This window comes from Rattus rattus, chromosome Y (genome assembly GCF_011064425.1).
Source record: "Rattus rattus isolate New Zealand chromosome Y, Rrattus_CSIRO_v1, whole genome shotgun sequence".
Taxonomy (NCBI): Eukaryota; Metazoa; Chordata; class Mammalia; order Rodentia; family Muridae; genus Rattus; species Rattus rattus.
In genome coordinates this window covers 1,829,509-1,853,075 of record NC_046173.1, presented here as the reverse complement: position 1 = coordinate 1,853,075, position 23,567 = coordinate 1,829,509, and the positions used below count along the sequence as shown (strand labels likewise).

Below are 23,567 nucleotides of genomic sequence, written 5' to 3'. Positions count from 1 at the left end.
AGACAGAGAGACAGAGAGAGAGACAGAGAGAGAGAGAGACAGAGAGAGAGACAGAGAGACAGAGAGACAGAGAGAAACAGAAGAAAGACAGACAGAGAGACAGACAGAGACAGAGAGAGAGACAGACAAACGGAGAGACAGAGAGAAATAGAGAAATAGAGAGACAGAGAGAAAGAGAGAGAGAGAGAGAGAGAGAGAGAGAGAGAGAAGAGAGAGAGAGAGAGAAATAGAGAAAGCAAGAGAAAGTCTGTGAGAGACAGGGACCGAGAGAGACACAGACAGAGAGAATAGAGACAGACAGAGAGACAGAGAAATAGAGAGACAAAGAAAGACACAGAGAGAGACAGAAAGAGAGACAGAGAAAGAGAAAGACAGAGAGACAGAGGCAGAGTGATAGAGAGAGAGACAGAGAGTCAGAGAGACTGAGGAGAAACAGAAAGACAGAGAGAGACAGAGAGACAGAGGTGAGAGACAGACAGAGAGAGACAGACAAACGGAGAGACAGAGAGAAATAGAGAAATAGAGAGATAGAGACAGAGAGAAAGAGATAGAAAGAGAAATAGAGAAAGCAAGAGACAAAGAGAGTCCGTGAGAGACAGGGACCGAGAGAGACACAGACAGAGAGAATAGAGACAGACAGAGAGACAGAGAAATAGAGAGACAAAGAAAGACACAGAGAGAGACAGAAAGAGAGACAGAGAAAGAGAAAGACAGAGAGACAGAGAAAGCAAGAGAGAGAGAGCCAGAAACAGAGAGAATAGAGACAGAGACATAGAGAGACAGACCGATGGAGACACAGAGAGAGAAACAGAGAGAGACGTAAGGAGAAAGAGAGACAGAGAGACACAGAGAAAGAGAGAAAGAGAGAGACAGAGAAAGAGAAATAGAGAAAGCAAGAGACAGAGAGACATAGATCGTGAGAGACAGAGACAGAGAGAGACAGAGGCAGAGAGACTAGAGACAGACAGAGAGAGAAACAGAGAGACAGAGAAATAGAGAGACAGAGAGACAGAGAGAGAGAGAGAAGGAGAGACAGAAGGCAAAAGAGACACAGAGAGACAGAGAAAGCAAGAGAGAGACAGAAAGAATAGAGACAGAGACATAGACAGACAGATGGAGAGGCAGAGAGAGAAAGAGAGCGAGACAGAAGGAGAAATAGAGAGACAGAGAGAGAGGAGAGACAGAAGGAGAAAGAGAGACAGAGAGACAGAGAGAAGAGACAGAGAGAGAGACAGAGAGAGAGAGAGAGAACAGAGACAGACAGAGACATAGACAGACAGATGGAGACACAGAGAGAGAAAGAGAGAGACAGAGAGAGAGACAGAGAGAGAGAGACAGAGAAAGAGAGACAGAGAGACAGAGAGAGAGAGAGGGAGAGAGAGAGAGAGAGAGGAAGAGAGAGAGAAAGAGAGAGAGAGAGAGAGAGACAGAAAGAGACAGAGAGAGAGAGAGAGACACAGAGAGAGAGAGAGAGAGAGAGAGAGAGAGAGAGAGAGAGACACACAGAGAGAGAGAGAGCGAGAGAGAGAGAGAGAGAGAGAGAGAGAGAGAGAGAGAGAGAGAGAGACAGAGACAGAGACAGAGAGATGGAGATAGACACACAGAGAGTGAGAGAGCGAGAGCGAGAGCGAGAGCGAGCGAAGACAGACAGAGACATAGACTGACAGATGGAGACATAGAGAGAGAAAGAGAGCGAAACAGGAGAAAGAGAGACAGAGAGAGACAGAGGCAGAGAGAATAGAGACAGACAGAGACATAGACTGACAGATGGAGACAGAGAGAGAGAAAGAGAGCGAAAAAGAAGGAGAAAGAGAGACAGAGAGAGAGAGAATGAGAGACTGAGAAAGAAAAAAGAGACAGAGAGAGAGAGAGAGAGAGAGAGAGAGAGAGACACAGAGAGAGAGAGAGAGAGAGAGAGAGAGCGAGAGAGAGAGAGAGAATCCAAATATCTGGTGGGGTGGGGCGAGAGACAGAGAGAGAGAGAGAGAGATAGAGACAGAGAGAACAGAGACATAGACAGACGGAGACACAGAGAGAGAAAGAGAGCGAGACAGAAGGAGAAATAGAGACAGAGAGAGAGAAGGAGAGACAGAAGGAGAAAGAGAGACAGAGAGACAGAGAAAGCAAGAGAGAGAGACAGAGAGAACAGAGACAGACAGAGACATAGATTGACAGATGGAGACAGAGAGAGAGAAAAAGAGCACAGAAGGAGAAAGAGACAGAGAGAGAAAAGGAGAGACAGAAGGAGAAAGAGAGACAGAGAGACACAGAGAAAGAGAGAATAGAGACAGACAGAGACATAGACTGAAAGATGGAGATATATAGAGAGAAAGATGGAGACACAGAGAGAGAGAGAAGGAGAGACAGAAGGAGAAAGAGAGACAGAGAGACAGAGAAAGCAAGAGAGAGAGAGACAGAGAGAACAGAGACAGACAGAGACATAGACAGATGGAGACACAGAGAGAGAAAGAGAGCGAGACAGAAGGAGAAATAGAGAGAGAGAGAGAAGGAGAGACAGAAGGAGAAAGAGAGACAGAGAGACAGAGAAAGCAAGAGAGAGAGAGAGAGAACAGAGACAGACAGAGACATAGATTGACAGATGGAGACACAGAGAGAGAAAGAGAGCGAGACAGAAGGAGAAATAGAGAGACAGAGAGAGAGGAGAGACAGAAGGAGAAAGAGAGACAGAGAGACACAGAGAAAGACAGAAAGAGACAGAGAAAGAGAAATAGAGAAAGCAAGAGACAGAGAGAGACAGAGACCGTGAGAGACAGAGACAGAGAGAGACAGAGACCGTGAGAGACAGAGACAGAGAGAGACAGAGGCAGAGAGAATAGAGACAGACAGAGAGACAGAGAAACAGAGAGGCAGAAATAGAGAGACAGACAGAGACACACAGAGAAAGAGAGACAGGAGAAAGAGAGAAGGAGAGACAGAGAGATAGAGAAAGCAAGAGAGAGACAGAGAGAATAGAGACAGAGACATAGAGAGGCAGATAGATGGAGACACAGAGAGAGAAAGAGAGCGAGACAGAAGGAGAAAGAGAGACAGAGAGACACAGAGAAAGAGAGAATAGAGACAGACAGAGACATAGACTGAAAGATGGAGATATATAGAGAGAAAGAGAGTGAGACAGAAGGAGAAATAGAGAGAGAAGGAGAGACAGAAGGAGAAAGAGAGACAGAGAAAGCAAGAGAGAGAGAGACAGAGAGAACAGAGACAGACAGAGACATAGACAGACAGATGGAGACACAGAGAGAGAAAGAGAGCGAGACAGAAGGAGAAAGAGAGAGAGAGACAGATAGGGAGAGAGAGACAGAGAGCTAGCGAGCACTGGAACACTTGGGAGGGAAGATGGCTGCACACAGGGAAAGAGAGGTCTCAGCCAGTCTCCAGCAGGACTCAGGGGCTAGGCCAGACCTGCTTCTGCCTCCCAGCCCACCATTAGAAGTAGAGGCTGCAAAGTAAGCAGCCAAGCAGGGAGGGTGGCAGATGGAGTGCAGAAACCTAGAGAGACTGGGGGTGGGGGGAATAAGAGTAGAGAAATAGGGAAGTAGAGACTGTCTATGAGTACTTGGAAGAGTAGGGGAGAGGGGAATGTGGAGAGATGGACAAAGGGGGAAGAGAGTAAGAGCAAGAGAGCAACAGAATGAGGAGGGGGCCATCAGCTCCTTTTATAGTGTCATGCATACCTGGCTGTTGCCAGGTAACTGGGGGGGGGTGGAGCTTAGAGGAATGCTAGCAGTTTGTCCCTACAAACTAGGCATAACTGCAGGAATGAATGACCCACCTATAGTCTGAGGAGGGTACTTTCCATCTCCCCATCATTTAAATACAGGGTGAAGGTTTAGTTTATGAGACTTTGAGGCCACCCAGACCTCAACCTGTCATGTACATCTTCACGTGGCAATACCTGGTTGAGAAGTCCCTGTTTGGATGAGGTCTTTTTTTGTTATGGGCCTCTGCTCCTCACCCTTATTCTTCTAAAGGAGGATCAGCCTCGACCCCTGCCTTGCCTCCTTTCTGCTCCCCCAAGGAGGATTTCTGTCCCCTTCCTATGTTCCTCATCATGCCCTCTCTGCCACTACCCTTCCTCAGCCAGCACAGGCAGAGGGAAGAGCAGCCCCTGACCTCCCCTGACCCCACTTGAGTCCACCTCACATTCAGGCCCATACTCTCCAGAGGGCAGATTCTACTAAGGCCTTACCTATCTCCAGGCTATGGAACCCAGGTAGTATCTCCCCCCAGATGTTCAGGGGGTTTACGTGTTCATGACACATGTGCCATTTGCAGGAACTAGCAGAAACCCCCTCTCCCATTTTTAGACCATCAGCTCTCACAGGTCTTCTGGATTCAGTCATGTTGACTCACCTGGGATGAGTGTCAGTCAACCCAGGTGTCAGCTCTAGCTGCACTACACAACAGAGGAAAGAGAGAGAGGGTTCTTGGGAGCCACCCAGAAAATGGTTCTGGGGAGCAAATGGGCTGCCCTACTCAAGTTCAGGCTGATATAGGTGCAGCCTTTCCTTGGACTGGACCTGACTGAGATTTTAGCAGTGCTGTTAAAGAACAGGTGCCAGATTCTGATGGGTGGGGTGGGGGCTCTGAGAGGCCACCGGATAGCCCACAAATTTATGTAAGGTGAGCCAGGTGATGCAGGGAAAGAATGAGGACCCCAGGGGATATCTAGAGTTTTTTAAACCTATAGAACCTATACTGCTTTTGATGCAGAAGCCAGAGAGCAACAGTCAGCTGTGAACATGGCTTTTGTTAACCAAACTGCCCCTGACATCCTTTTGGAAGCTTCAGACAGTGAATAGCTTTGTAGCCTAAAGTCAGCCTCTATTTCCCTTTGAATGGCAAGACTGGGAGAGAGGCTTCAAGGGACTACTGACTTGGACACACCTGCATCAAGGATTCAAGAATGCAGGCTGTTAGTGCCACTAAAGTGTTAAACCAGACAGGAGCTGATCCAATGCAGTCTCAGATCAGGGTTTTTTCTAGTTAAGCTAGCTCAGCCCCTCAGTTAACCTGACAGGCAGGACCTCTTTGTGGAGAAAGAGGCCCTGAGCATCTATCCAGGATTAAGCTTTACAGCAAGCAGCAAAGGGGTGGGGGGAGCAGATAAGTGTGCAAGCATCTAAATTGGAAAGATACTAAGGCCTTTAGTTTAATTGGCTGGTGCTGGAGATCAAATTGTAGACTCAATTTCTATTTCTCTCTGCATTGGTGCTCCTTAGGCAGTGGGGGTGAGGAGAGAGGGAAGGGAGTTGGGGGCTTGTAACCTGGCGGTGCAGATCTGTTGGGGTAATAACCTGGAGACACTGATCTTGTTGGGGGTGTAGATCTTACTGGGGTGTGTGGAGAGAGGCCCAGGTTTTGTTGCGGGTGGGGGTTGGAAGCTAATGCCTGTTTGAACCTGAGTTCAAACTTAGGTCAGGTTCTCTAAAATGGAGTCTGGATTTAAAAGATCTGGTCTCTCAACCTATCACCTTTGAGGAGGCACTGCCTGAGTACTTGGGTCAGTACCTGTGGCCCACCCCAAATAACTGTGCTCCTGTGTGTATTGCAAGGCTCCTGGCTTGGAGACATGCCAGGAGGCCACATGAGACCTCCTACAGGAACTGAGACAACTTGGCTGCCGAGTGTCTGCTAAGAAAGCAGGCCCAGCTTTGTCAACCTGAGGTCCCCTATCTGGGATGCATAGTCAAAGGGGGCCAGCCAACACATGCTGTTGGACACCTGGAAGAAACCATCCTCAGCATCCCAGTTCCAACAACCGGAAAGCAAGTACAGGAATTTCTGGGATCTCACAGGTTTTGTAGACTCTGGGAGCAAAGGGTCACTGAGCTAGCCAAAGCCTTATGAGGTCTTCCAGGACCAAGAGAACAAAGTAGATGGACCCTTAAGAGGAATGTAGCTTTTAAGACTCTAAGAAGAGCCTTACTGGAGATGGCAGCATTGGCCCTCCTGGAGAGTCCCAAACCACTTCACCTGTATGTGGATCAGAGAGAGGGGACAGCAAAGGGGGTGCTCACCCAAACTTTGGGATCATAGAAAAGACCTGAGGCTTATTTATCTAAGAAGCTGGACCCGGTGGGCCAAAAATGGCCAGCCTGCTCCTGGACCATAGCTGCCACTGTCCTTCTAGGCAAACATGCTGCCAATGTAACCATGGGTCAGGGACATGTACCACTCTCCCCTCCTCCCCCATGCTACTGAGGAACCCTCAAGAATCCACCCAGCCAGTGGCTGTCCAACCCCAGTCTGGTGCACTTTCAGGCTCTACTTTTGAGTCCCCCTCACATAAGATACAACCCATCTTCTGCCCTAAACCCAGCCATCCTGCTCTCTGATCCAGCCACAGATGTGCAGCATGTTTGCTCTCTATATAGTTCTGGGGCACATCCAGAGTGTCAGGCTGATGGGGAACGTATGTACCACATGGCTAGGAGCAGCTACATTCAGAATGGAATCAGGGATGCAGGGGTGGTGGTAGTGGACTTGGACTGTTATTTGGACCACTGATTTGCTGCTGGGAACTTCAGCTCAGAAAGCTGAGCTAAAGGCTCTAACGCAGGCCTTAAAACTGGCAAAAGGAGCCATAGCCGACATTTACACTGACAGCAGATAGGATTAATAACTGCCGAAGGAAAAACCATCAAAAATAAAGAAGGAATAATGTTACTTAAGAGTGAAGTCAGACAATCGCATTTTCTTTCAATTTTTATTGAGAGTTTTTTTGACAATGCAGATATTTAATCTCTAATGTTCAATCCTAATTTAACATTAACAGGTATTACTTAACAAAGAATGTTTTTTAACAGTTAAAGCTTTCTTGCTTTACATTCTAGTCGAATTCATGGACGGAAAGTTAGATAGTATTTCACTTTCCCCCAAACGAATGAATTTCAGTATTTGGGCAATGCTGTAAAACTTAATATGCCTTAATTCCTAAATCAATATATTCAACTTAACATCAGAGAACATAGGATTAACACCTCATTTTTCTTCTTAGAAATGATGTTTGGTACTTAAGACTTTTAACGCCTGCCTCCACTTTCATATCTGGTTTCTTCATGACCTCCATGGTATCCCCCAAACCTTGAACTAATAGTGTATGATTCATGAGATGCCCTATACAGCCTATCCATAGGTGAGTGCCCTCTTTCTTCTCTGCCCCCATGCTCAGAGTATTCCCTATCAATAGGTGGAAGCACTTGTCTACCACTACGTTCATAGCCATATATGTCACTTCGGCTGCCTGAGTAAGTTTCTCGTCCTCCACCATATCCACCTCGTGAGCTACTATAGTCATCATAGCGGTTGTTTCCAGTGTAAGTGCCTCTTGCAGATGGTTCCTCATGGAAGCTTCCTAAAGTAGATAAATGTCCAAGTAAGAAACCAGTTTTGTTAATTGTATCACAGTGTTTACATTCTAAATCTTTAGACATATGTGCATTTAATTTTCTAAAAATAAGCTGGAATTTTAACTGCTTCTATTACCTCTATAGTCACACGTATTAAGCCTGGACATTAAATTTTTTCATGTAATAGGATAAATGTAGAATGTAGGAATTACAAATACTACAATCAATAATCCATGTCACATTTCTCTGTATGTTTAAAATTCATTAACATAGCAATTATTTCAAAGTCAAAATAGGACTCTTACCATAACTTTCATATGTATCTCTGTATGAATTTCCACTTAAGTATTCAGAGAAATCTCTATCACGTCCCCCATGGTAGCCAGCATGATCACTAAATTTTAAAAGAAAGTTTCAGTTAACACAAGAACTAACAATTTCAGTAACATATTTCATAAGAAATTATAATACCTGAAGACTTTAGATGCATGTTCATCCCGAGAGCTGTAATTGCCATAGTCACGGTATCCTCTAGATGTTGACGCATATCTCCTTGAAAAACTTAAGAAATTAAAAATAACCATCTGATCTTTTATATGAGAGTCTCTCACTATCCTGGAACTGGCCAATTAGTTAACTGGCTATGCATCTAGGTTACTTAGCAAAATAAAAATGGCACTACTCCAAATAAGGTACATGCCTTAAACATGACTTGGGACACATGAATACTACTCCACCAAATGTACTAATGAATTACTTCTATTAGGCCGGATAAATTCAACAAATGCAGATGATACAATATTTGGAGAAAAAGTTACATTTCATAGAAATTTGTAGAAATTAAAATCCTGACCACAGATAGGAATGTAAAATGGCATGGTTCTACATAATACACTACCATATTGCCCAGCAATTTAATTCTAGTACCCTTAAAATAACTAAAAATAAGAATTCTATTATCTGTATATGGATGTCCTTAGCAGTGTTACAATGCAAAATTATAGCTTTTAAAAGGACATACAACAGAATATATAATTAATATATATTATTAATAAATAAAATTTGTAAGATTAAATCTAAAGTTGTACAGATCAAATCAGAATACAGTAAACTGATTCCATATCTGTGTACTTACAGATAAAAATTGATTGTATGTATTTTGTGCACAAAGAATAGGTGGTAGGATTTTGAGATAGTTACATGTAGGGAATGAGTATAAATATCAAAGGAAATCCTCATATATTGGTTCTCAGGTCCATTCTATATTCTGTCTGAAACAGTGTCTCTAACTGTCCTGGAATTTTTCCATGGAATACTATCAGAGAGTATCATGAGAGTATGATATCAACATGAGGCTCTACCAACTAGCACCAATAAGATTATAGGTTTTATGCCTAACTTCTTTAGTTTTCAGTATATTAACTCAAGTCTTCATCTTAAAGGAAATGCTTCGTTCACTGAACCGCTTTTCTTATCCTACAAGACAGTTTGCAAAAAATTTTGTATGCACTTATCTACTTAGTCATTATGTGGAACTCAGAAAATAAAAACTGTTTTTTCCCAAGATTTTGTGGCATCTCAACATCTTAGATCTCATGCAAGTTATTCAACCTGTTAAGACATCTCACTACCCTTTGAAAGCAGTCTTAATGAGAGATGTAAGTTTTGACATAAAATATTTCTGCATGATACTAAACACAATAGTTAAAACATTTTTTCTCAACAATGGGAAATTTAACCATCTTTCTATTTTTCTTTACCTATCATTAGAAGAATAACCATCATCCCTTGGTAATGGATATTCATCTCTTCTGGAAGATACTGGCTCTCTTCTTGGCATATTTCTAGACACCTCTCTTCCATGTGGTTCTGGATGTTAAGTTTAAAAATGATTATACAAGTATTTCAAGCTGCAGACGTTTCAAAGTAGAAATAAGAACATTGGATTTTTCTCTGCAAAATACCTTTTACGATATTCTAAAACAAGCTCCATCTCTACATCTGCCTATAAATCACTGTGGCACATGTCCTTCCTTAATGAAGCTGTATCAGTAAACCATCTCATAAATTAAATATAGCCATATTATTGTCAGCGTAATCAAACATTAATCTTCCTCTTATTTTATGGGTAAATCTCTTGTTATTCATGTTTCACATCTTCTTTATTTTAATGTTCTTTACTCATATTGCTTACAACATGATTCATTGTGTTGATTCTATACCACCTAATACTCTAGAATAGAAATTTCACTATTATTCTGGCTAAAATCTTTGAATAGATCTAAAAATATAAGTTTTTCCTTCTTTGCTTCATATATACATGAGTGTATATCTCCCATAAGACTGAGATTGTCAAAAATCAATAGGCAATTATTTAAATTTTTCTCATTCATTATAAACTATTTCCATGAAAATGTCTGCTTGGAATGTATTTACCTTGTCCTCTCAGTCCAGGATTGGCTCTTGTCAGAGCAGCAGTTGCAGATCTTTTAGAAGGAGGACCTTCCCTTTTTGAAGATGTACTTCTTTTAACTGCAAAGTGTCTCCCAGAAGAACTTATGTTGAAATTAGGAGTATATCTACCATCATCTGTATTTTAAAAAAAATCTTAGCTAAGGGGCATCAATACTTAAAAAAAATTTATCACTTATAAACCTTTGATAAACAATACAGTGATCTCAGCAATTAGTATTTTATCTAAATTGGTAAAATTTACTATTTCCTTTTTTAAGTATAATTCAAACAGTACATAAAAGAGGCTTTAACATTTATAGTATAATTTAAAGACTAACAGTGTTTAAAGAAGTGGCAGAGAACTGAAGAGGGAAAGTTTGCCAATTAAATATTCCTAGAGTTCAGATAAAATAATCGCTTCATTATTAGAAAGCAGATTAACTTTTATGTTTCTAGTCTCTAATAATACTTTGTAAGATACATCTATGAAATAAATTGTCACCCAAATTTAAGCCCAAATATCAATCAAAAAATAGGGGTTGGGGATTTAGCTCAGTGGTAGAGCGCTTGCCTAGGAAGCGCAAGGCCTTGGGTTCAGTCCCCAGCTCCGAAAAAAAGAAAAAAAAAATTATATATACTATTAATCATAGATACACTGAACAATTATAATTTATAAACTAGGACTATCTATGAAATGCATATTAACTATTTTATAATCATTTTAGCTTAAAACATCTTAAAATACATCTACTTCCCAATTATAACTAAAATTTGTGTTTTTTTACATGTGAGAATAAAAACTTAGATTTAACCAATCATTAAGATCACTTGGAGAGCATTACAAAATATAAATCCACTTGAGAAAATTATCACCTGTCAGTAAATCACCTATCTCATTATCAAACAGCCCTTATTTAGTTATTTAATGTTGGTTAATACAAAATATATATAGATATTTTTAAGTAAAATTTTAATTTATTTTCAAAAGTAACAAATTTCTCTTAGCCATTGTCTATAAACATTCTAATGAATCATCATAATAAAGTTAACATGTACACACTTAGAAAGTACTGTTTCTTTTAAATTGCTCCAAAGTCTGGAACAGCCTTGAAAAGTTCAAGGTTTAGATAATTCCAGGATGTTCAGCAGGCTTATATACAAACTGTCATCAAAATAAGAAATGAGCAGTTTTCAGATAAATACACAACAACAAATTTTGTCTGATCAATTCTATTTAATTGAAACATGTACTTCTGAGTTCTGGGCATTTTAAGTCAATTTTATTTTCATCCTGTTATAGTTTTAACCTCCCTAATAGTTAAAATTGCAACTCACATTTAATACTGGCCTCCAAAGTACAAAACTAAAAATATGATTAGAAATAAATCTTGCTGCTCAGTGCTAATACTGAATTATCTTCCAGAGGACCTGTGTTCAATTCCCAATACCCAAATGGCAGCTAAAAATGTTAACTCCAGGTATGAAACCCTCACATAGTAATACACATAGAAGCAAAACAAGTAAATCTTGCAAAGTCTGTTAACTGTGTATGGACAAATACCAATGTCTTAAAAAATTTCCTTTGTAATTTACACTCTGGTGTAAATTCAATTTTAAATTATGATGTCAGTTATTTATATTAATCCTACAGTGCTTTGAAGTATTTTTTTTAAATTAAAGGCAACTGCTCTACTCATGGTAATGTATGAATATAAGTTGAAATACATCTAGTTATATTATCTTACTAATTGTCAGTCACACTGCTTCCACTATGTAAAGTTACCCAAATTTCTTTCACGTGAAGGACGACTTCTTCCTCTGCTACTTCCTCCTCTTCCACATTTCAGAATTCTTGAAGCACCTCTGGTTCTTGAAAAGGATAATGGTCTCCTCTTGCTACCCCTTTCAAGTGATGATGGTCTTCTGGCTTGTTCTACTTTAATTCTTTTTCCATCCAAAGACTTAAAAAGACAAAGAATATTATTAGCACAATTAAATTTAACCTGTATTCTTTACCTTTTATTGCATCAAACATGAGGTTTAAATTTTTCTTAAAGCAAATACACTGAAGTTTGTTTTTTCAGAAAGAAAAAATTATGAGATAAAAACACTCATATGGTTAGTTTTGAAAGACAAAAGAGAATTTCAAGTTGGTAAAAATAAACTAGGGTTTAGGTAGGAACTCTATTTATTCCAATAATTGAGAAAATCAATTTGTATTTATTAATGTAAGACTTGTTATCTGTTTAGAGCTGAATTTTACTCAAATGTAACTTTCTACAGAATATTTTCCTTTAGAATTTCTTCGATGAATTTTAAAAACATGCTTACCTTTTTTACCTTTTTTCTGTTTCTTTTAAAGATTGCATACAATTTACTCTTAAAGAATAGGATACAGATTTAATATATATCACAATATTGAAATATTCTACTAGTCAGAATCTTGGCACTACTACAACAAACAAAAAACAATGAAGAAGTTTTGCTCATATCTTAGCAAACTGAAAACATCAACTAATGTTATTAACTACTGGAAAGAATTAGCATATTCTTACTACATACTTACCACTCCGTTCATTTCTTTGACAGCATTCTTAGCATCTCCAGGACATTGAAAAGTAACGAAAGCAAAGCCTCTAGACTTCTTAGTTTCACGATCTCTCATCAAAATAACTGCAATACATTTAAACATTTACAAAATTATATAAAAGTTAATTATTCTATTTCCAAAATTAATTTCTTTAACTGTTAGTTACTCATAGGACCCTTAATTTGACAGGCTAAGCAGAACACAGTACCAGTCATTCTTCACAAATCTTAAAACCCTAAAACCTTACATTTCATACTATTAGTTATATTCTCAATATCAATAAACCATAAATTAATGTCAGCTTTTTTTGTACATGCACACACATACATAAATACACTCATTCCACTGCAATAGTGGTTCTGTATCATAAAAATAATCATCTAAGTTCCAAAAATGAACATAACACAGAAATATTTATATTTACTCTGAAAAGACATATAGTTTGGTATTAAAAATTACCATGTGTTATTGGTCCAAATCTCCCAAATATTACTTGAAGAGTCTTTTGTCTGGTCTCTAAGTTGAGGCCTCCTATAAAAATTTTCCCAGGCTGCTCACTTTCTGCCATTTTTCTATAAGAAGACAAAAGGATAAAGTATTATAATATGCTTAAAACTTTTAAGCAAGCAATGGAGCTCATTAGTTAAAAAACACTGGCTGCTCTTCCAGATGATCCAAGATCTGATTCCTAGCACGACATGTTGGTTCAAAAGTAATTCCAGGGGGTTGGGAATTTAGCTCAGTGGTAGAACGCTGGCCTAGGAAGCACAAGGCCCTGGGTTCAGTCCCCAGCTCTGAAAAAAAAGAACCAAAAAAAAAAAAAGTAATTCCAGTTCTTAGGGACTGTTGGCTTCTATATACAAACACCATGCAAATACATGGTGCACAGACATACACACAGGCAAGATTCATATAGATAAACACTAAGAAAATACAACTTAAGGGAAATACACAGCCTGACATCCTAATGTTTATTTTTTTCCTTTCATTTACGACAGTCTTCTATTTAGCTCAAGTTAGTCCCTCTTCTTGCTTCAACACATCTACTACTCAGAGTATAGGTGTACACCACTGTTTAATGAAAGAAATCAAAAGTTCAATTAGCATATACAATGGTTCTAGTTTTTATTAAGTATGGGAAAGGTCATAATTACTAAACCTCTATTCATTTTCACTTAAAAATAATCACATTTATGAGTTATAGTATGCTATTTACTATGGATAGAATAGTATTAAAACCATATTGATCACCTTATATTTGTTTTTTTGAAGTGGTAATTTTCATGTATTTAGTAAATTACCTACAGTGACAGTGCTATTTTAAAATTGTTGGTTATTTAAAAAACCCTTAAAATCAGTAGCCTAGAAATAGAGTAATAAAAAATATTTGCAGAATACATCTGAAGAAACAACTTTATCAAAGTAATTGGGTCTGACAGCTCCACATGCTTGTAATCCCAGCACAAAACAGGATAACTGTCACAATTTCCTACTCTGCATAGAAAGTAGTAAGCTCCACTCAAGAATATATAGGGAAGAACAAATTCAGAATCCAGGAAAAAATCCCAAATGTACAAAACTTATTATATACACTAAATATTGTAGTTTAAATTTAATACTATCCTTATCCTTATCTCTCTCTCTCTCTCTCTCTCACACACACACACACACACACACACACACACACACACACACACACACACACACACACAACGCCAAATCTAAAAATAAGAATTGTATTTTCTACAGAGGCAAATCCATAACTGAAAGTTTTTTCAAAGATTTGGCATTATTTAAAAAGTAAAAAACTGAATTGTACACTCAAAAGATTTTCCTTTAGGAGTGAAATTTAAATCATACTAAAATTTTTACCTATTTTTTTTCAATTATGACACATACCAACTTGGGAGGAGACAGACATGAGGTCAGAACTTAGAGGGGGAAAAAGGAAGAGATGGCTGGTCCAAGCCTGCCCTACCAAGGTATTATCTTTGCACTACCCTAGAGGAATCTCCTAGACAGAAAATTCACCTAAAACTTCTCTACCTAGCCTGCATACCACAAACATTCCTAGTCCAGGGTGACTCCTACCATAAGTCTGCCCTATCCAGGATGCAGGTCTTAATTTAAGTGATGGTGTTCTCCAAGGCAGCATCAGGGAAGCCTGTTCTATTCAAACTGAATCATGTTGGGAGCCTACCCAACTACAGCAATAGCATCTTTAGCAGTTTGTCTTAACCAAATAGTTACACTGACCTGAAATCCATCATAAATGCAACTTAATAGCCTGTGATACCCAGGCAGTCAAATATTAGGTACTCTACCAAGCGGTCTGCTTCTTAATATTCTAAGAGAAAGACATATCAGTCTGCCCTACATAGTCCATGAAATCTTGAGAGGCTGCTCCTATGCACTGGTATGACACCATAGCAGCTGAATCTACTCTACCCAGGAGGTTTCTAAGGCCAGAGTCCCACAAACCTGTCTCATCAATACAGCCTAATTACCAGGCTTACTTTTCTATAAGCCTACTCTGAAATAAGCAGAAGCCTGTCTTACCAGAGCTAAGGAATTTGGCCAACCTGCCCCACCCAAGCAGACTGTAGCTATTTTACTCAGACCCAGGCATCAATGCACTGGTCTTTTCCAGACACTTCATTTCCTTGAGCATGCCTTTCTTACATGTAAACAGGTCACTAAACTACTCTACCCAGACTGCTGGATTACACTACCCTGATTTTCTCAGCCATTGTCTCTCACAACCCTTTCCAACCCAGAGTTCTAAGACTGCCCTATTACAGGTAGCCACATCCCATAAGCCTATCAAACTTAAGAGGCAGTGTTTAATATCCTGCTTTTCCAAATTGGGGCCATCCAATGAATCTCTCCTACCCAAAAAGTGTTGTTCTGGCTCTACAAGGATGGTGCTGTAGCAGGTGTCTAAGGATTTCAGGGCAAAATCCCAGTGTATGTACTTCTGAGATACAAGTGTCACTCAAGGCTCTTCTCAGGCACCATGTCCTAAAAGGTGGCTCTTCACATGGGTGCTATAGCAGGAGCCTGCTGTTCTTTAGAGCAGAGTCCAACAAACTTGCCTCTCAGTTTGCAGCATCTCACTTGCTGCCATTCTAACCAGGGACAAAAATCTTAAGGGTTCTAGCCTTACAGAAGCTGTGGTATATAGTACCAGTATGCCCACCACTCAAGCAGTGGTATCTTGGCAGAAGGCCTAAGGGACCCAGGTGGCATTCTCCCCCCAAACCTGTCCTTCAGGGAAAGCGGCGTCTTTCACAAGCTGGTCCGACATTTTAGGAGTGTGCGCCGTCCTACCAAGGGAGCAGCTTATTAAGAACCTGCCTAAGAAGCTGCTCCACTCGCAAAAGTCTGCTCTAATCAGGCTCCCCCATCTCACTAGACTACCTACCAGAAGTCAGCAGCAGTTCACAAACCGGCTCTACCAAGTCGGTCCCAGCACCGTAGAAGTAGCTTTCACACGAAGAGGTCGCACGAGATTCTCTTTAGAAGGAGGCGTCTAACTAGTATAGAGTACGCAGGCGCAAGTGACGTCTTTGTGTCTTTACAAAGTTTAGCCTATCTGAGAGGTAGAGTAGCTTGAGCCTGCCCTTTCAGTAGGCGGAGTCCAACTCTACGCAGGCGTGGTTCTGAATTCTAACCTATCAACGTAGTGGCGTAGCACGAGCTTGCCCCTGCTCAGAAACCCTGTTCTGTGGCTCTACCCGCATCCTCTTACGTGGGGCCTAACTAATGGTGGCTGGTAGTTTAACTGAACTGCACTGCTGGCAAAATCAGGACAAAGAGACTATGGCACTAATAACTGTTGTCCATAAACTGTAGCACCTTTAAAGTGCATCTCCAGTTTTCTGAGTCAGCAAAACTATGCAGTTGCTTCTGTGGAACAAAGGCCGCGGCGCGGCGCGGCGCGGCGCGGCGCACCTCCAGTTTTCTGAGTCAGCAAAACTATGCAGTTGCTTCTGTGGAACAAAGGCCGCGGCGCGGCGCGGCGCGGCACACCTCCAGTTTTCTGAGTCAGCAAAACTATGTAGTTGCTTCTGTGGAACAAAGGCCGCGGCGCGGCGCGGCGCGGCGCGGCGCAGCTTGAAACAAAATGGTGCCTAAACTTTTGGCGCGCAGCTTGAAACAAAATGGTGCCTAAACTTTTGGCGCGCAGCTTGAAACAAAATGGTGCCTAAACTTTTGGCGCGCAGCTTGAAACAAAATGGTGCCTAAACTTTTGGCGCACCGCTTGAAATAAAATGCATTAGGCTAAACATCTCACGACAAACACACCTCAGGACAAACACCCTGCACCATTAAATCTAAAATTAAACCACCACAAAGAGAGGCAAATAAAAGGGTATCAGTTACCCGTTTCACACAAACACATAATTTAAACCTTAATTCCCTCTTCTTAAGCAACAAAAGGGCTTTCCCCCACTTCTGATAGGATAATGGAACCTCCTTTACGTCCATAAACATTCCGACTTATATATTATTTACTAATACAGAATTTTAAAATTTTTCTACAAAATATGACAGAAAAAACACACTAAATTACTTCCCTGTCATAACCTTTGCTTTTTCTAAGGTAAAAAATTGTTGGTTACAGTTAAAATTCAGAATTCATTACCTTTTTCTGATTTCCTAACTTGTCGGCTTTAGCGGGTCACACAGCACACGAACAACTCCGACTTCAAACTGACCGCTCGAGCCTTCCTCGCAACCAGTATAAATAGGCCGAGGGACCCGGATGTCACCACTCGCAAAGGAGGTAGGGAAGTCGGAAACTGCGGCGGATTATACCAAAAGACCGGCTGGTTGAGGGGTGGACATGGTGTATTATTGAGCTTCAGAGTCAGAAATGGAGACAGTAGTTAATAAGTAGGAACATAACAGATAAAAATTGATGGACTAGGAGATAAAAATTGATGAATGGAGTAAGTTGTTGGGGCAGCTACCAGCAGAGGCCTCATATTGCAAGTCCATTTCCCCCATAACACCTGAGATAGCAGTTTCCAGTTTTCAGCCACCGCTCTGAGCCTAAGACTGCTATGGTGTAGCACGTCACTGTTGTCCATTTAAAAAATTTAAATGACCGGGTTGGGGATTTAGCTCAGCGGTAGAGCGCTTGCCTAGGAAGCGCAAGGCCCTGGGTTCGGTCCCCAGCTCCAAAAAAAAAAATTTAAATGACCAACATGTTCACTAATTTGCATGTTTTCCCCCTTATTTTCATTTATTATCAAGCTTATAAAAACCATTATGAAATTTCTAGTACTTATCTTCCAACCAAAATATTGATAATATATTGGCCCATATTGTGTAGAATTGGGTTTCTCAACATTATAAATGAAAAAAAAAAAAAAACTACTTGGATGGTACATATAAAATACTTAAAATACATACAAAATACAAAAAATAAAAATGGAGAAAAACTCCTTAAAAATTAAAAAGTCACAAATTGAAAGCTGATGGTTAGCAGGAACTAGAGAAAGCCATGGATAAAAGCTCTGGTGGATAAAGGAATTACTGTATAACATAAGAACTTGATTTCAGATCCTCACTACACCTATAAAAAGCAAGGTGTTAGATAGTGTTAAAAGGAAGACTCTCAGGGCTTCTTAATTAGTCATCTTGCCAGTAATCTGTAGGCTTAGTGAGATACTATCTGAAAAATAAGGTGAGGGGTGTTTGCATGGACATATACTACCACATATATGAAAATAAACGTGTGTGCACGGGAGCATGTGGCGCGCGCGCACACACACACACACACACACACACACACCTGCTTAGTTTTTCTAATTTGTATTTTAAAATGATCAATTTTCTTTACTTATTAAACCTTTGTAATAATTTGACACAAATAAGATTTCTTTAATCCCTGAAATATATTACAGTAATAAACTATTTCTTTCTATTTAAAAATATTACTGTATGCCTACCTAGGTTCAATTCAGACAAACAGGCACTCATCACTGAAGGAGAAGTATACACAGACTCCCACTCCTATCTTTAATTAATGCATGATTGCAAAGAAAAAATTAATTGCCTCCAACTGAGTCTTACCAGGTATATTAATCACACTTCAGGGTAGGCTCTAATTGAGTAGTTTGCCAACACAAAATGAACTCTATGGAATTTTGGCAGATTTTTTGTTTCTTATTATTTTCTTTGAAGATTTTTTTATTTTAATGTCTTTTGCTTTTGTATTTTATTTACCATTTTTGTATTTTGTGGGACATTTTTTGTGAGTTTCTTGTATATCAAGAAGCTTAACTAGATTTTTTTCTCTACCATTTTCAGTAGTTTATGTTATATATGGATGGATATTTGTATATAGTTTATAAAGGTGCATGTGTGTAAACTTGTGTGTACATAAGTATGATGACCAGAAGTCAACCTCTGGTATCATTCCTTAGGAGATGTCCTCCGTGGCTTTGAAACAAAGTCTCTCATTGGGACCTGTGGCATGGCAACTAATCATGGCAGGCTGGCCATCAAGTTTCAAGGATTGACCTGCCTCCTCTTCTAAATTGTGCTCGTAAGCACATGTGTTAAGAATTAGAATAGGTCATTATACAGGTTCTTGTACTCGTGTTATAAGAATTTTACTGACAAAGTAGTAGTTTCCACAGATCTTTAATGTCATATTATATGCCAATTACATTTTATATTATTTTTATTCTTACCATTTATTGCTTGCAATTTCTGCACACACTATAGCAATGTTCTTTTGTCAGTTACATCTTCAAGAAACTTTCTTTTCAAAAAATTTTTTCAGGTAAATGATACAGCAGAAGATCAATGACTAAAATGTAAGCATAATTTTTTACATTTATTATTTTTATTCAGTAAAATTGTGAGAATGGAGAGATGGATTAGTAGGTAAGAGTACTAGTTACTCTTGTAGAGGACTGGGATTTAGCTCTTATTATCCACATAATTGCTCACCTCTATCTCACGGGAGGTCTGTTGCATCCCAGAATGGCATACATACAGGAACACAAGAACACACACACAGACACACACACACACACACACACACACACACACACACACACACACACTCACACAAAAACAAACAAACAAGCAAAAAACCAACCAAATCTTATTTTTCACATTTGTTGGTTTTTATTTCCATCTCATTTTCAGTACAATTTACAACAGTTCCAGTTTAATTATACATGTGCTAAGTGATAGAAACAGTCTGGAATAAATACTTTTAAAAAGTGGAAAAGCTGTGAAACCAATTGGCACAAGGGTCCTGTGGGAGGGAGTGTCTGAGAAACTAAGTGGCATGCAATAGGTTCTATGGGGGTTGAGTGTCTGAACACGAAGTGAGTAAGGAAATGCAACAGGAGTGTCAGCTGCAGCATTTCTATCATCTTTGTCTTTTGCACTGTGCTTGAGGATGCCTGTGAAGTCAATGTAGTTGAAATCCCCTTTTTTGTCTAGGGGTGGGGGGGGGCTCCCTATACAGCTCATCCACTTCCTCATCTGTGACTCGATCTCCCATGGTTATCAGCAGCTCCCTCAGGACGGTGCCTGTGGCTTCCTCATAGAAGTAAGCAAAGGCATTTCTTTTTTTTTAATACTTTAATTTTGGATCCCTATTTTGTATATGTGATTGTTATTTCAAGCTGCTTTACATCTTTTATAAAGCAAGAGAGGTTTTTTTTTTTCTTTTCTTTTTTTCAGAGCTGGGGACTGAACCCAGGGCCTTGCGCTTGCTAGGCAAGCGCTCTTCTGCTGAGCTAAATCCCCAACTCCAACAAGAGAGGTTTAACATAATAATAACACTTCCCAGATTCCTGTTCCATCAGTCCCATGTTGCACTGGCCCAAATTATGAGTTTGCTAGACATTCACTGGGCACTTGTTTTGAACTAGGCATGGTGCAAGACACTGAGAGCGACTATGAACAAATGTCTCTCACAGATCTCACAGTTTAGTGGTAAATTACTGAGTCAGTTGAGGCACAGAGAGGTAAATGACTTACCCATTGAGGTAGAGAGTGCTAGGTGTTGGGAAGGTGGGATGAGGGCTGGAGAGGGTTACAATGCACTGGAGGTACGGTCCTGTGACTCAGAAGCAAGGCTGAACACAGAAAAACTTCATAAAATCTGCTCACAAAAAGTTCAATAATGCTTTTAATTTCACCAGGACCAAATTCACATTGTAGTGAACTGACTGATCCATTGCCAGATGGAATTCTGTACTTGCCCCCAATGCTTTGAGGCATGTCATCACTGGGACATGATGACTCACTAGGTATCTTAAAATCAGGAGTATGTGGCTCCAATTGTAGCACTGCAGACTATATTTAAATATTTAAAGTATATAAGCCTAAATGTACAGGCATCTCTGAAACTTCTACATGTAAAACTTTAGAATACTCCTCTCACCATCCAGGGGTTCTAATAAGTTACAGGAACTGAGGAACTAGAGATCTGTTGGTTATTTTCCCTACATACATTATTTTGGGTGTTCTAGGGTAGAAGTGTCACTTAGACATTTCATAAGCAAACTAAACATGGTACACATATGGAGAAAGGTGCCACATTTGGTTCCGTGTGTACACCTCACCAGTACACAACACCTAACTGCAAATGTGAACCAGTGTAAGGCAATTCTCCTGTGAAGCAAACACTATCTATCCATCAGGGCACGGCACAGTCCAGGGCCAGCTGACTAGCTGTCTATCCTTGTGCTAGTCTTTGTGATAAAATGATTTCAGGAGGCAAGAGGTCTATTTCACTGACAAAAGCCAGTGAAGAATTATTGAAAGAGCTGATTCTGAATGGGGAACCTATGGTTAAGGTAGGAACCTGTGCTTGAGGCTACTCAGGAGAACACTACTGGCCTTCAGTGTTAGAGTAAGATCTCAAGAGTCTAGAATAAGACCACAAGAGCAATCCGAGGAGACTTATTGCTGAGGATCAGACAAGCACGTGATTCGCTGACACAGGATAGATCACAAGATTCACCTACGTGGGATGCTAAAGACCTTTGTCATTCTGCGCTGCCATAAGTTGGTCACTCTGAGAAGTTCTTGACTCACTACGGAGGCTTGTCTTCTTCCTCTGGCCATTGTGGATGTTTGCTGTCAGATGGAGAGGCCTCTGTTCTATCAGTTGTTTTACCATTTGAGTGGTTCACACAAATATTCATCAGTAGTTCTTTGGTGCTCGTGATATGTACTATGTTAGAATTTTCTCTGGGAGCCAGAACATCCAGTCTGGTTTCCTCTGGAGCCTTCACTGCAGTGACAATCTGTTCATGGAAAATTTGAATGCTGAGAATGTCCTGATAGGTCATGTAAGCTAGTCTTTCATTTTCTTTGTCATCTGTTAACTCCAGTAGTTGCTGAGCACAATCTTTTATTAACTCATCCAAAGAGTCTTCCATCACTGACAGGTCAGAGAGCTCTGCCTGCAGCTTCCTCTGTTGGGATGCTGCCCTAAAGTTGTTCAGGTCAGATCCTATCCACCAAAAGTGGTTCTTAGATTTGTTTTCCTCCAATTTGATGCCATCCAGGACACCCAGTTTTGTGGCAACCTTGTTTAAGTCAAGAACGCCTTTAGGGGCGAGCTGACAAGACCCACACATTTCCGAGTTAAGTATACCAGCAACACATCTTCACTTTCAGAGCTTTTCTCATGGACATATATTGTACATTTTCTTCTAGATTAATCCGTATTTTTGGTGGCAGTAGGTTCTCCACAGTGATGGGGTCCTGGCAGTGACGAGGCACAGTCTCCAGCAGCTGGGAAGTCTCCGCGGTCTGCTGCTGACTCATGCTGCCCCAACTCCCCACCCCTCCCACCCCCGTGCCCCATGCTTCCTTCCACTTTCCTGGGAGACTCGTTCGCGCCTTTTCCGCCCTTCAGTGCTGCCGTCCACCCACGGAACACTGAGGTTCCACTCACGAAGCGCGCTGTCCCACTCGCCCACTGCTGCGCTTAGGCGTGGAGAAGATCGGGGTAGGCGCAGAGGGACCAGGATGACCGCAGAGGTGCTCAGGTTCCTGAGCCGGCCACCTCGAAGGCATTTCTGATGACATCCTTGTGGTCGGTGCTACTCAGCTTCTCTGCAAACATGGTGAGGAGCTTGGTGAAACTAATGGGGCCCGAGGCCTCGTTCACCATAATGTCCAGGTAGGCATCGGTGGGTTCTTCCCCAGGCATACAAGCATGTCTCTTTTATTTCTTCGATCTGGAACGGGTCAAACATGGCGAACACAATTGCGCGCTGAGGGTGCTTCTTGGTTGTCTTGCTTTTTTGTTCGCATGGTAGCAGTTCAAATCTGACTTGATGCTGCACACAGGAGAGGACCTGACTGGCAACTGCATAACAAATAAATCTTAATAATATAATTGCAATACAGACAGCTATTGAGGAGGCCGAGGCAGGAAGACCCCAAATTAAAGTCCTCCGTAGCAAGATCAGTCCTATCTAGGGTTTTTTTTTTTTTTTAAAATACTGTTTAATTAGGAAGATAAAATAGTTTGTGTTTGTTTTTCTTTGGCCGTCTCGTTTCCGCAACTTTAACTTTTACCTATGTGTGGAACGACTTCCAGGTTTATAAATAACACTTGAAAAATAGCTCGGCGGAGCAACACATCTCGTATCACATTGTGATCTAAACATGGTGGATCTGAACAGGGAGGTGAATATTTAAGGATGTGGAATTAAGCCGACTCTGGAATTTGGAAAAAAATAAGTTCCTGTGGGTCATCGCAGTGAGTAGGAAATTCCATTCGCCTTTTAATATCGAATCACGTTTTATAACCGCGTTTTGGGAGGACATGAAGCCAGAATCTGACGACTTTCTACCGCCGCCTGAGTGCCCGGTCTTTGAGCCGAGTTGGGCGGAATTCCGAGATCCACTTGGCTATATAGCTAAAATCAGACCTATTGCGGAGAAGTCAGGCATTTGCAAGATCCGCCCACCTGCGGTAAGCTTCTAAAATGAAACTTGAAGTTAAATAATATGATCGACAGTGGGTCTACTGTGCCCCTTAACAAGGCCTTAGATTTAAGAACAAATATATATAAATATATAAATAATATACTATTTGAATCTTTCCAGTTCCTTGTTTCATACTGTAGAAAAGTCCTGTAGCCATCCAAATT

General features: G+C 40.5%; 2 protein-coding genes and 2 pseudogenes across 2 annotated transcripts in view; 1 reads left to right on the top strand and 3 right to left on the bottom strand.

Annotated features, from left to right (window-relative positions):
- Positions 1 to 6,713: 6,713 nt before the first annotated feature.
- LOC116889592 (RNA-binding motif protein, Y chromosome, family 1 member B-like) lies at positions 6,714 to 17,116 on the bottom strand. The gene is made up of 9 exons (XM_032890528.1): positions 17,063 to 17,116; positions 12,874 to 12,986; positions 12,391 to 12,497; positions 11,608 to 11,785; positions 9,807 to 9,959; positions 9,131 to 9,239; positions 7,842 to 7,931; positions 7,676 to 7,764; positions 6,714 to 7,375 (listed from the first exon to the last, which is right to left on the bottom strand). The coding sequence occupies exons 2-9, from the start codon at positions 12,980 to 12,982 to the stop codon at positions 7,044 to 7,046; spliced, it is 1,167 nt and encodes a 388-aa protein (XP_032746419.1). The 5' UTR covers positions 12,983 to 12,986; positions 17,063 to 17,116; the 3' UTR covers positions 6,714 to 7,043.
- Positions 17,117 to 18,847: 1,731 nt separating this feature from the next.
- On the bottom strand, positions 18,848 to 23,241 carry LOC116889627 (annotated as a pseudogene).
- Positions 21,492 to 22,230, bottom strand: LOC116889615 (annotated as a pseudogene).
- LOC116889609 (lysine-specific demethylase 5D-like) overlaps positions 22,906 to 23,567 on the top strand; it is a 103,369-nt gene continuing 102,707 nt past the window's right edge. Inside the window, 1 exon segment of the mRNA XM_032890537.1 lies at positions 22,906 to 23,389. Within this exon segment, the coding sequence (XP_032746428.1) occupies positions 23,240 to 23,389 (150 nt within the window). The 5' untranslated portion in view covers positions 22,906 to 23,239.

Coding starts and splice junctions, on each gene's coding strand:
- LOC116889592 (XM_032890528.1), bottom strand. CDS start 12,982: ATGGCAGAAAGTGAGCAGCCTGGGAAAATTTTTATAGGAGGCCTCAAC. Junction 9,960..11,607: donor TTCACGTGAAAGAAATTTGG/GTAACTTTACAT, acceptor TTTAAAATACAG/ATGATGGTAGATATACTCCT. Junction 7,765..7,841: donor CATGCATCTAAAGTCTTCAG/GTATTATAATTT, acceptor TTTAAAATTTAG/TGATCATGCTGGCTACCATG.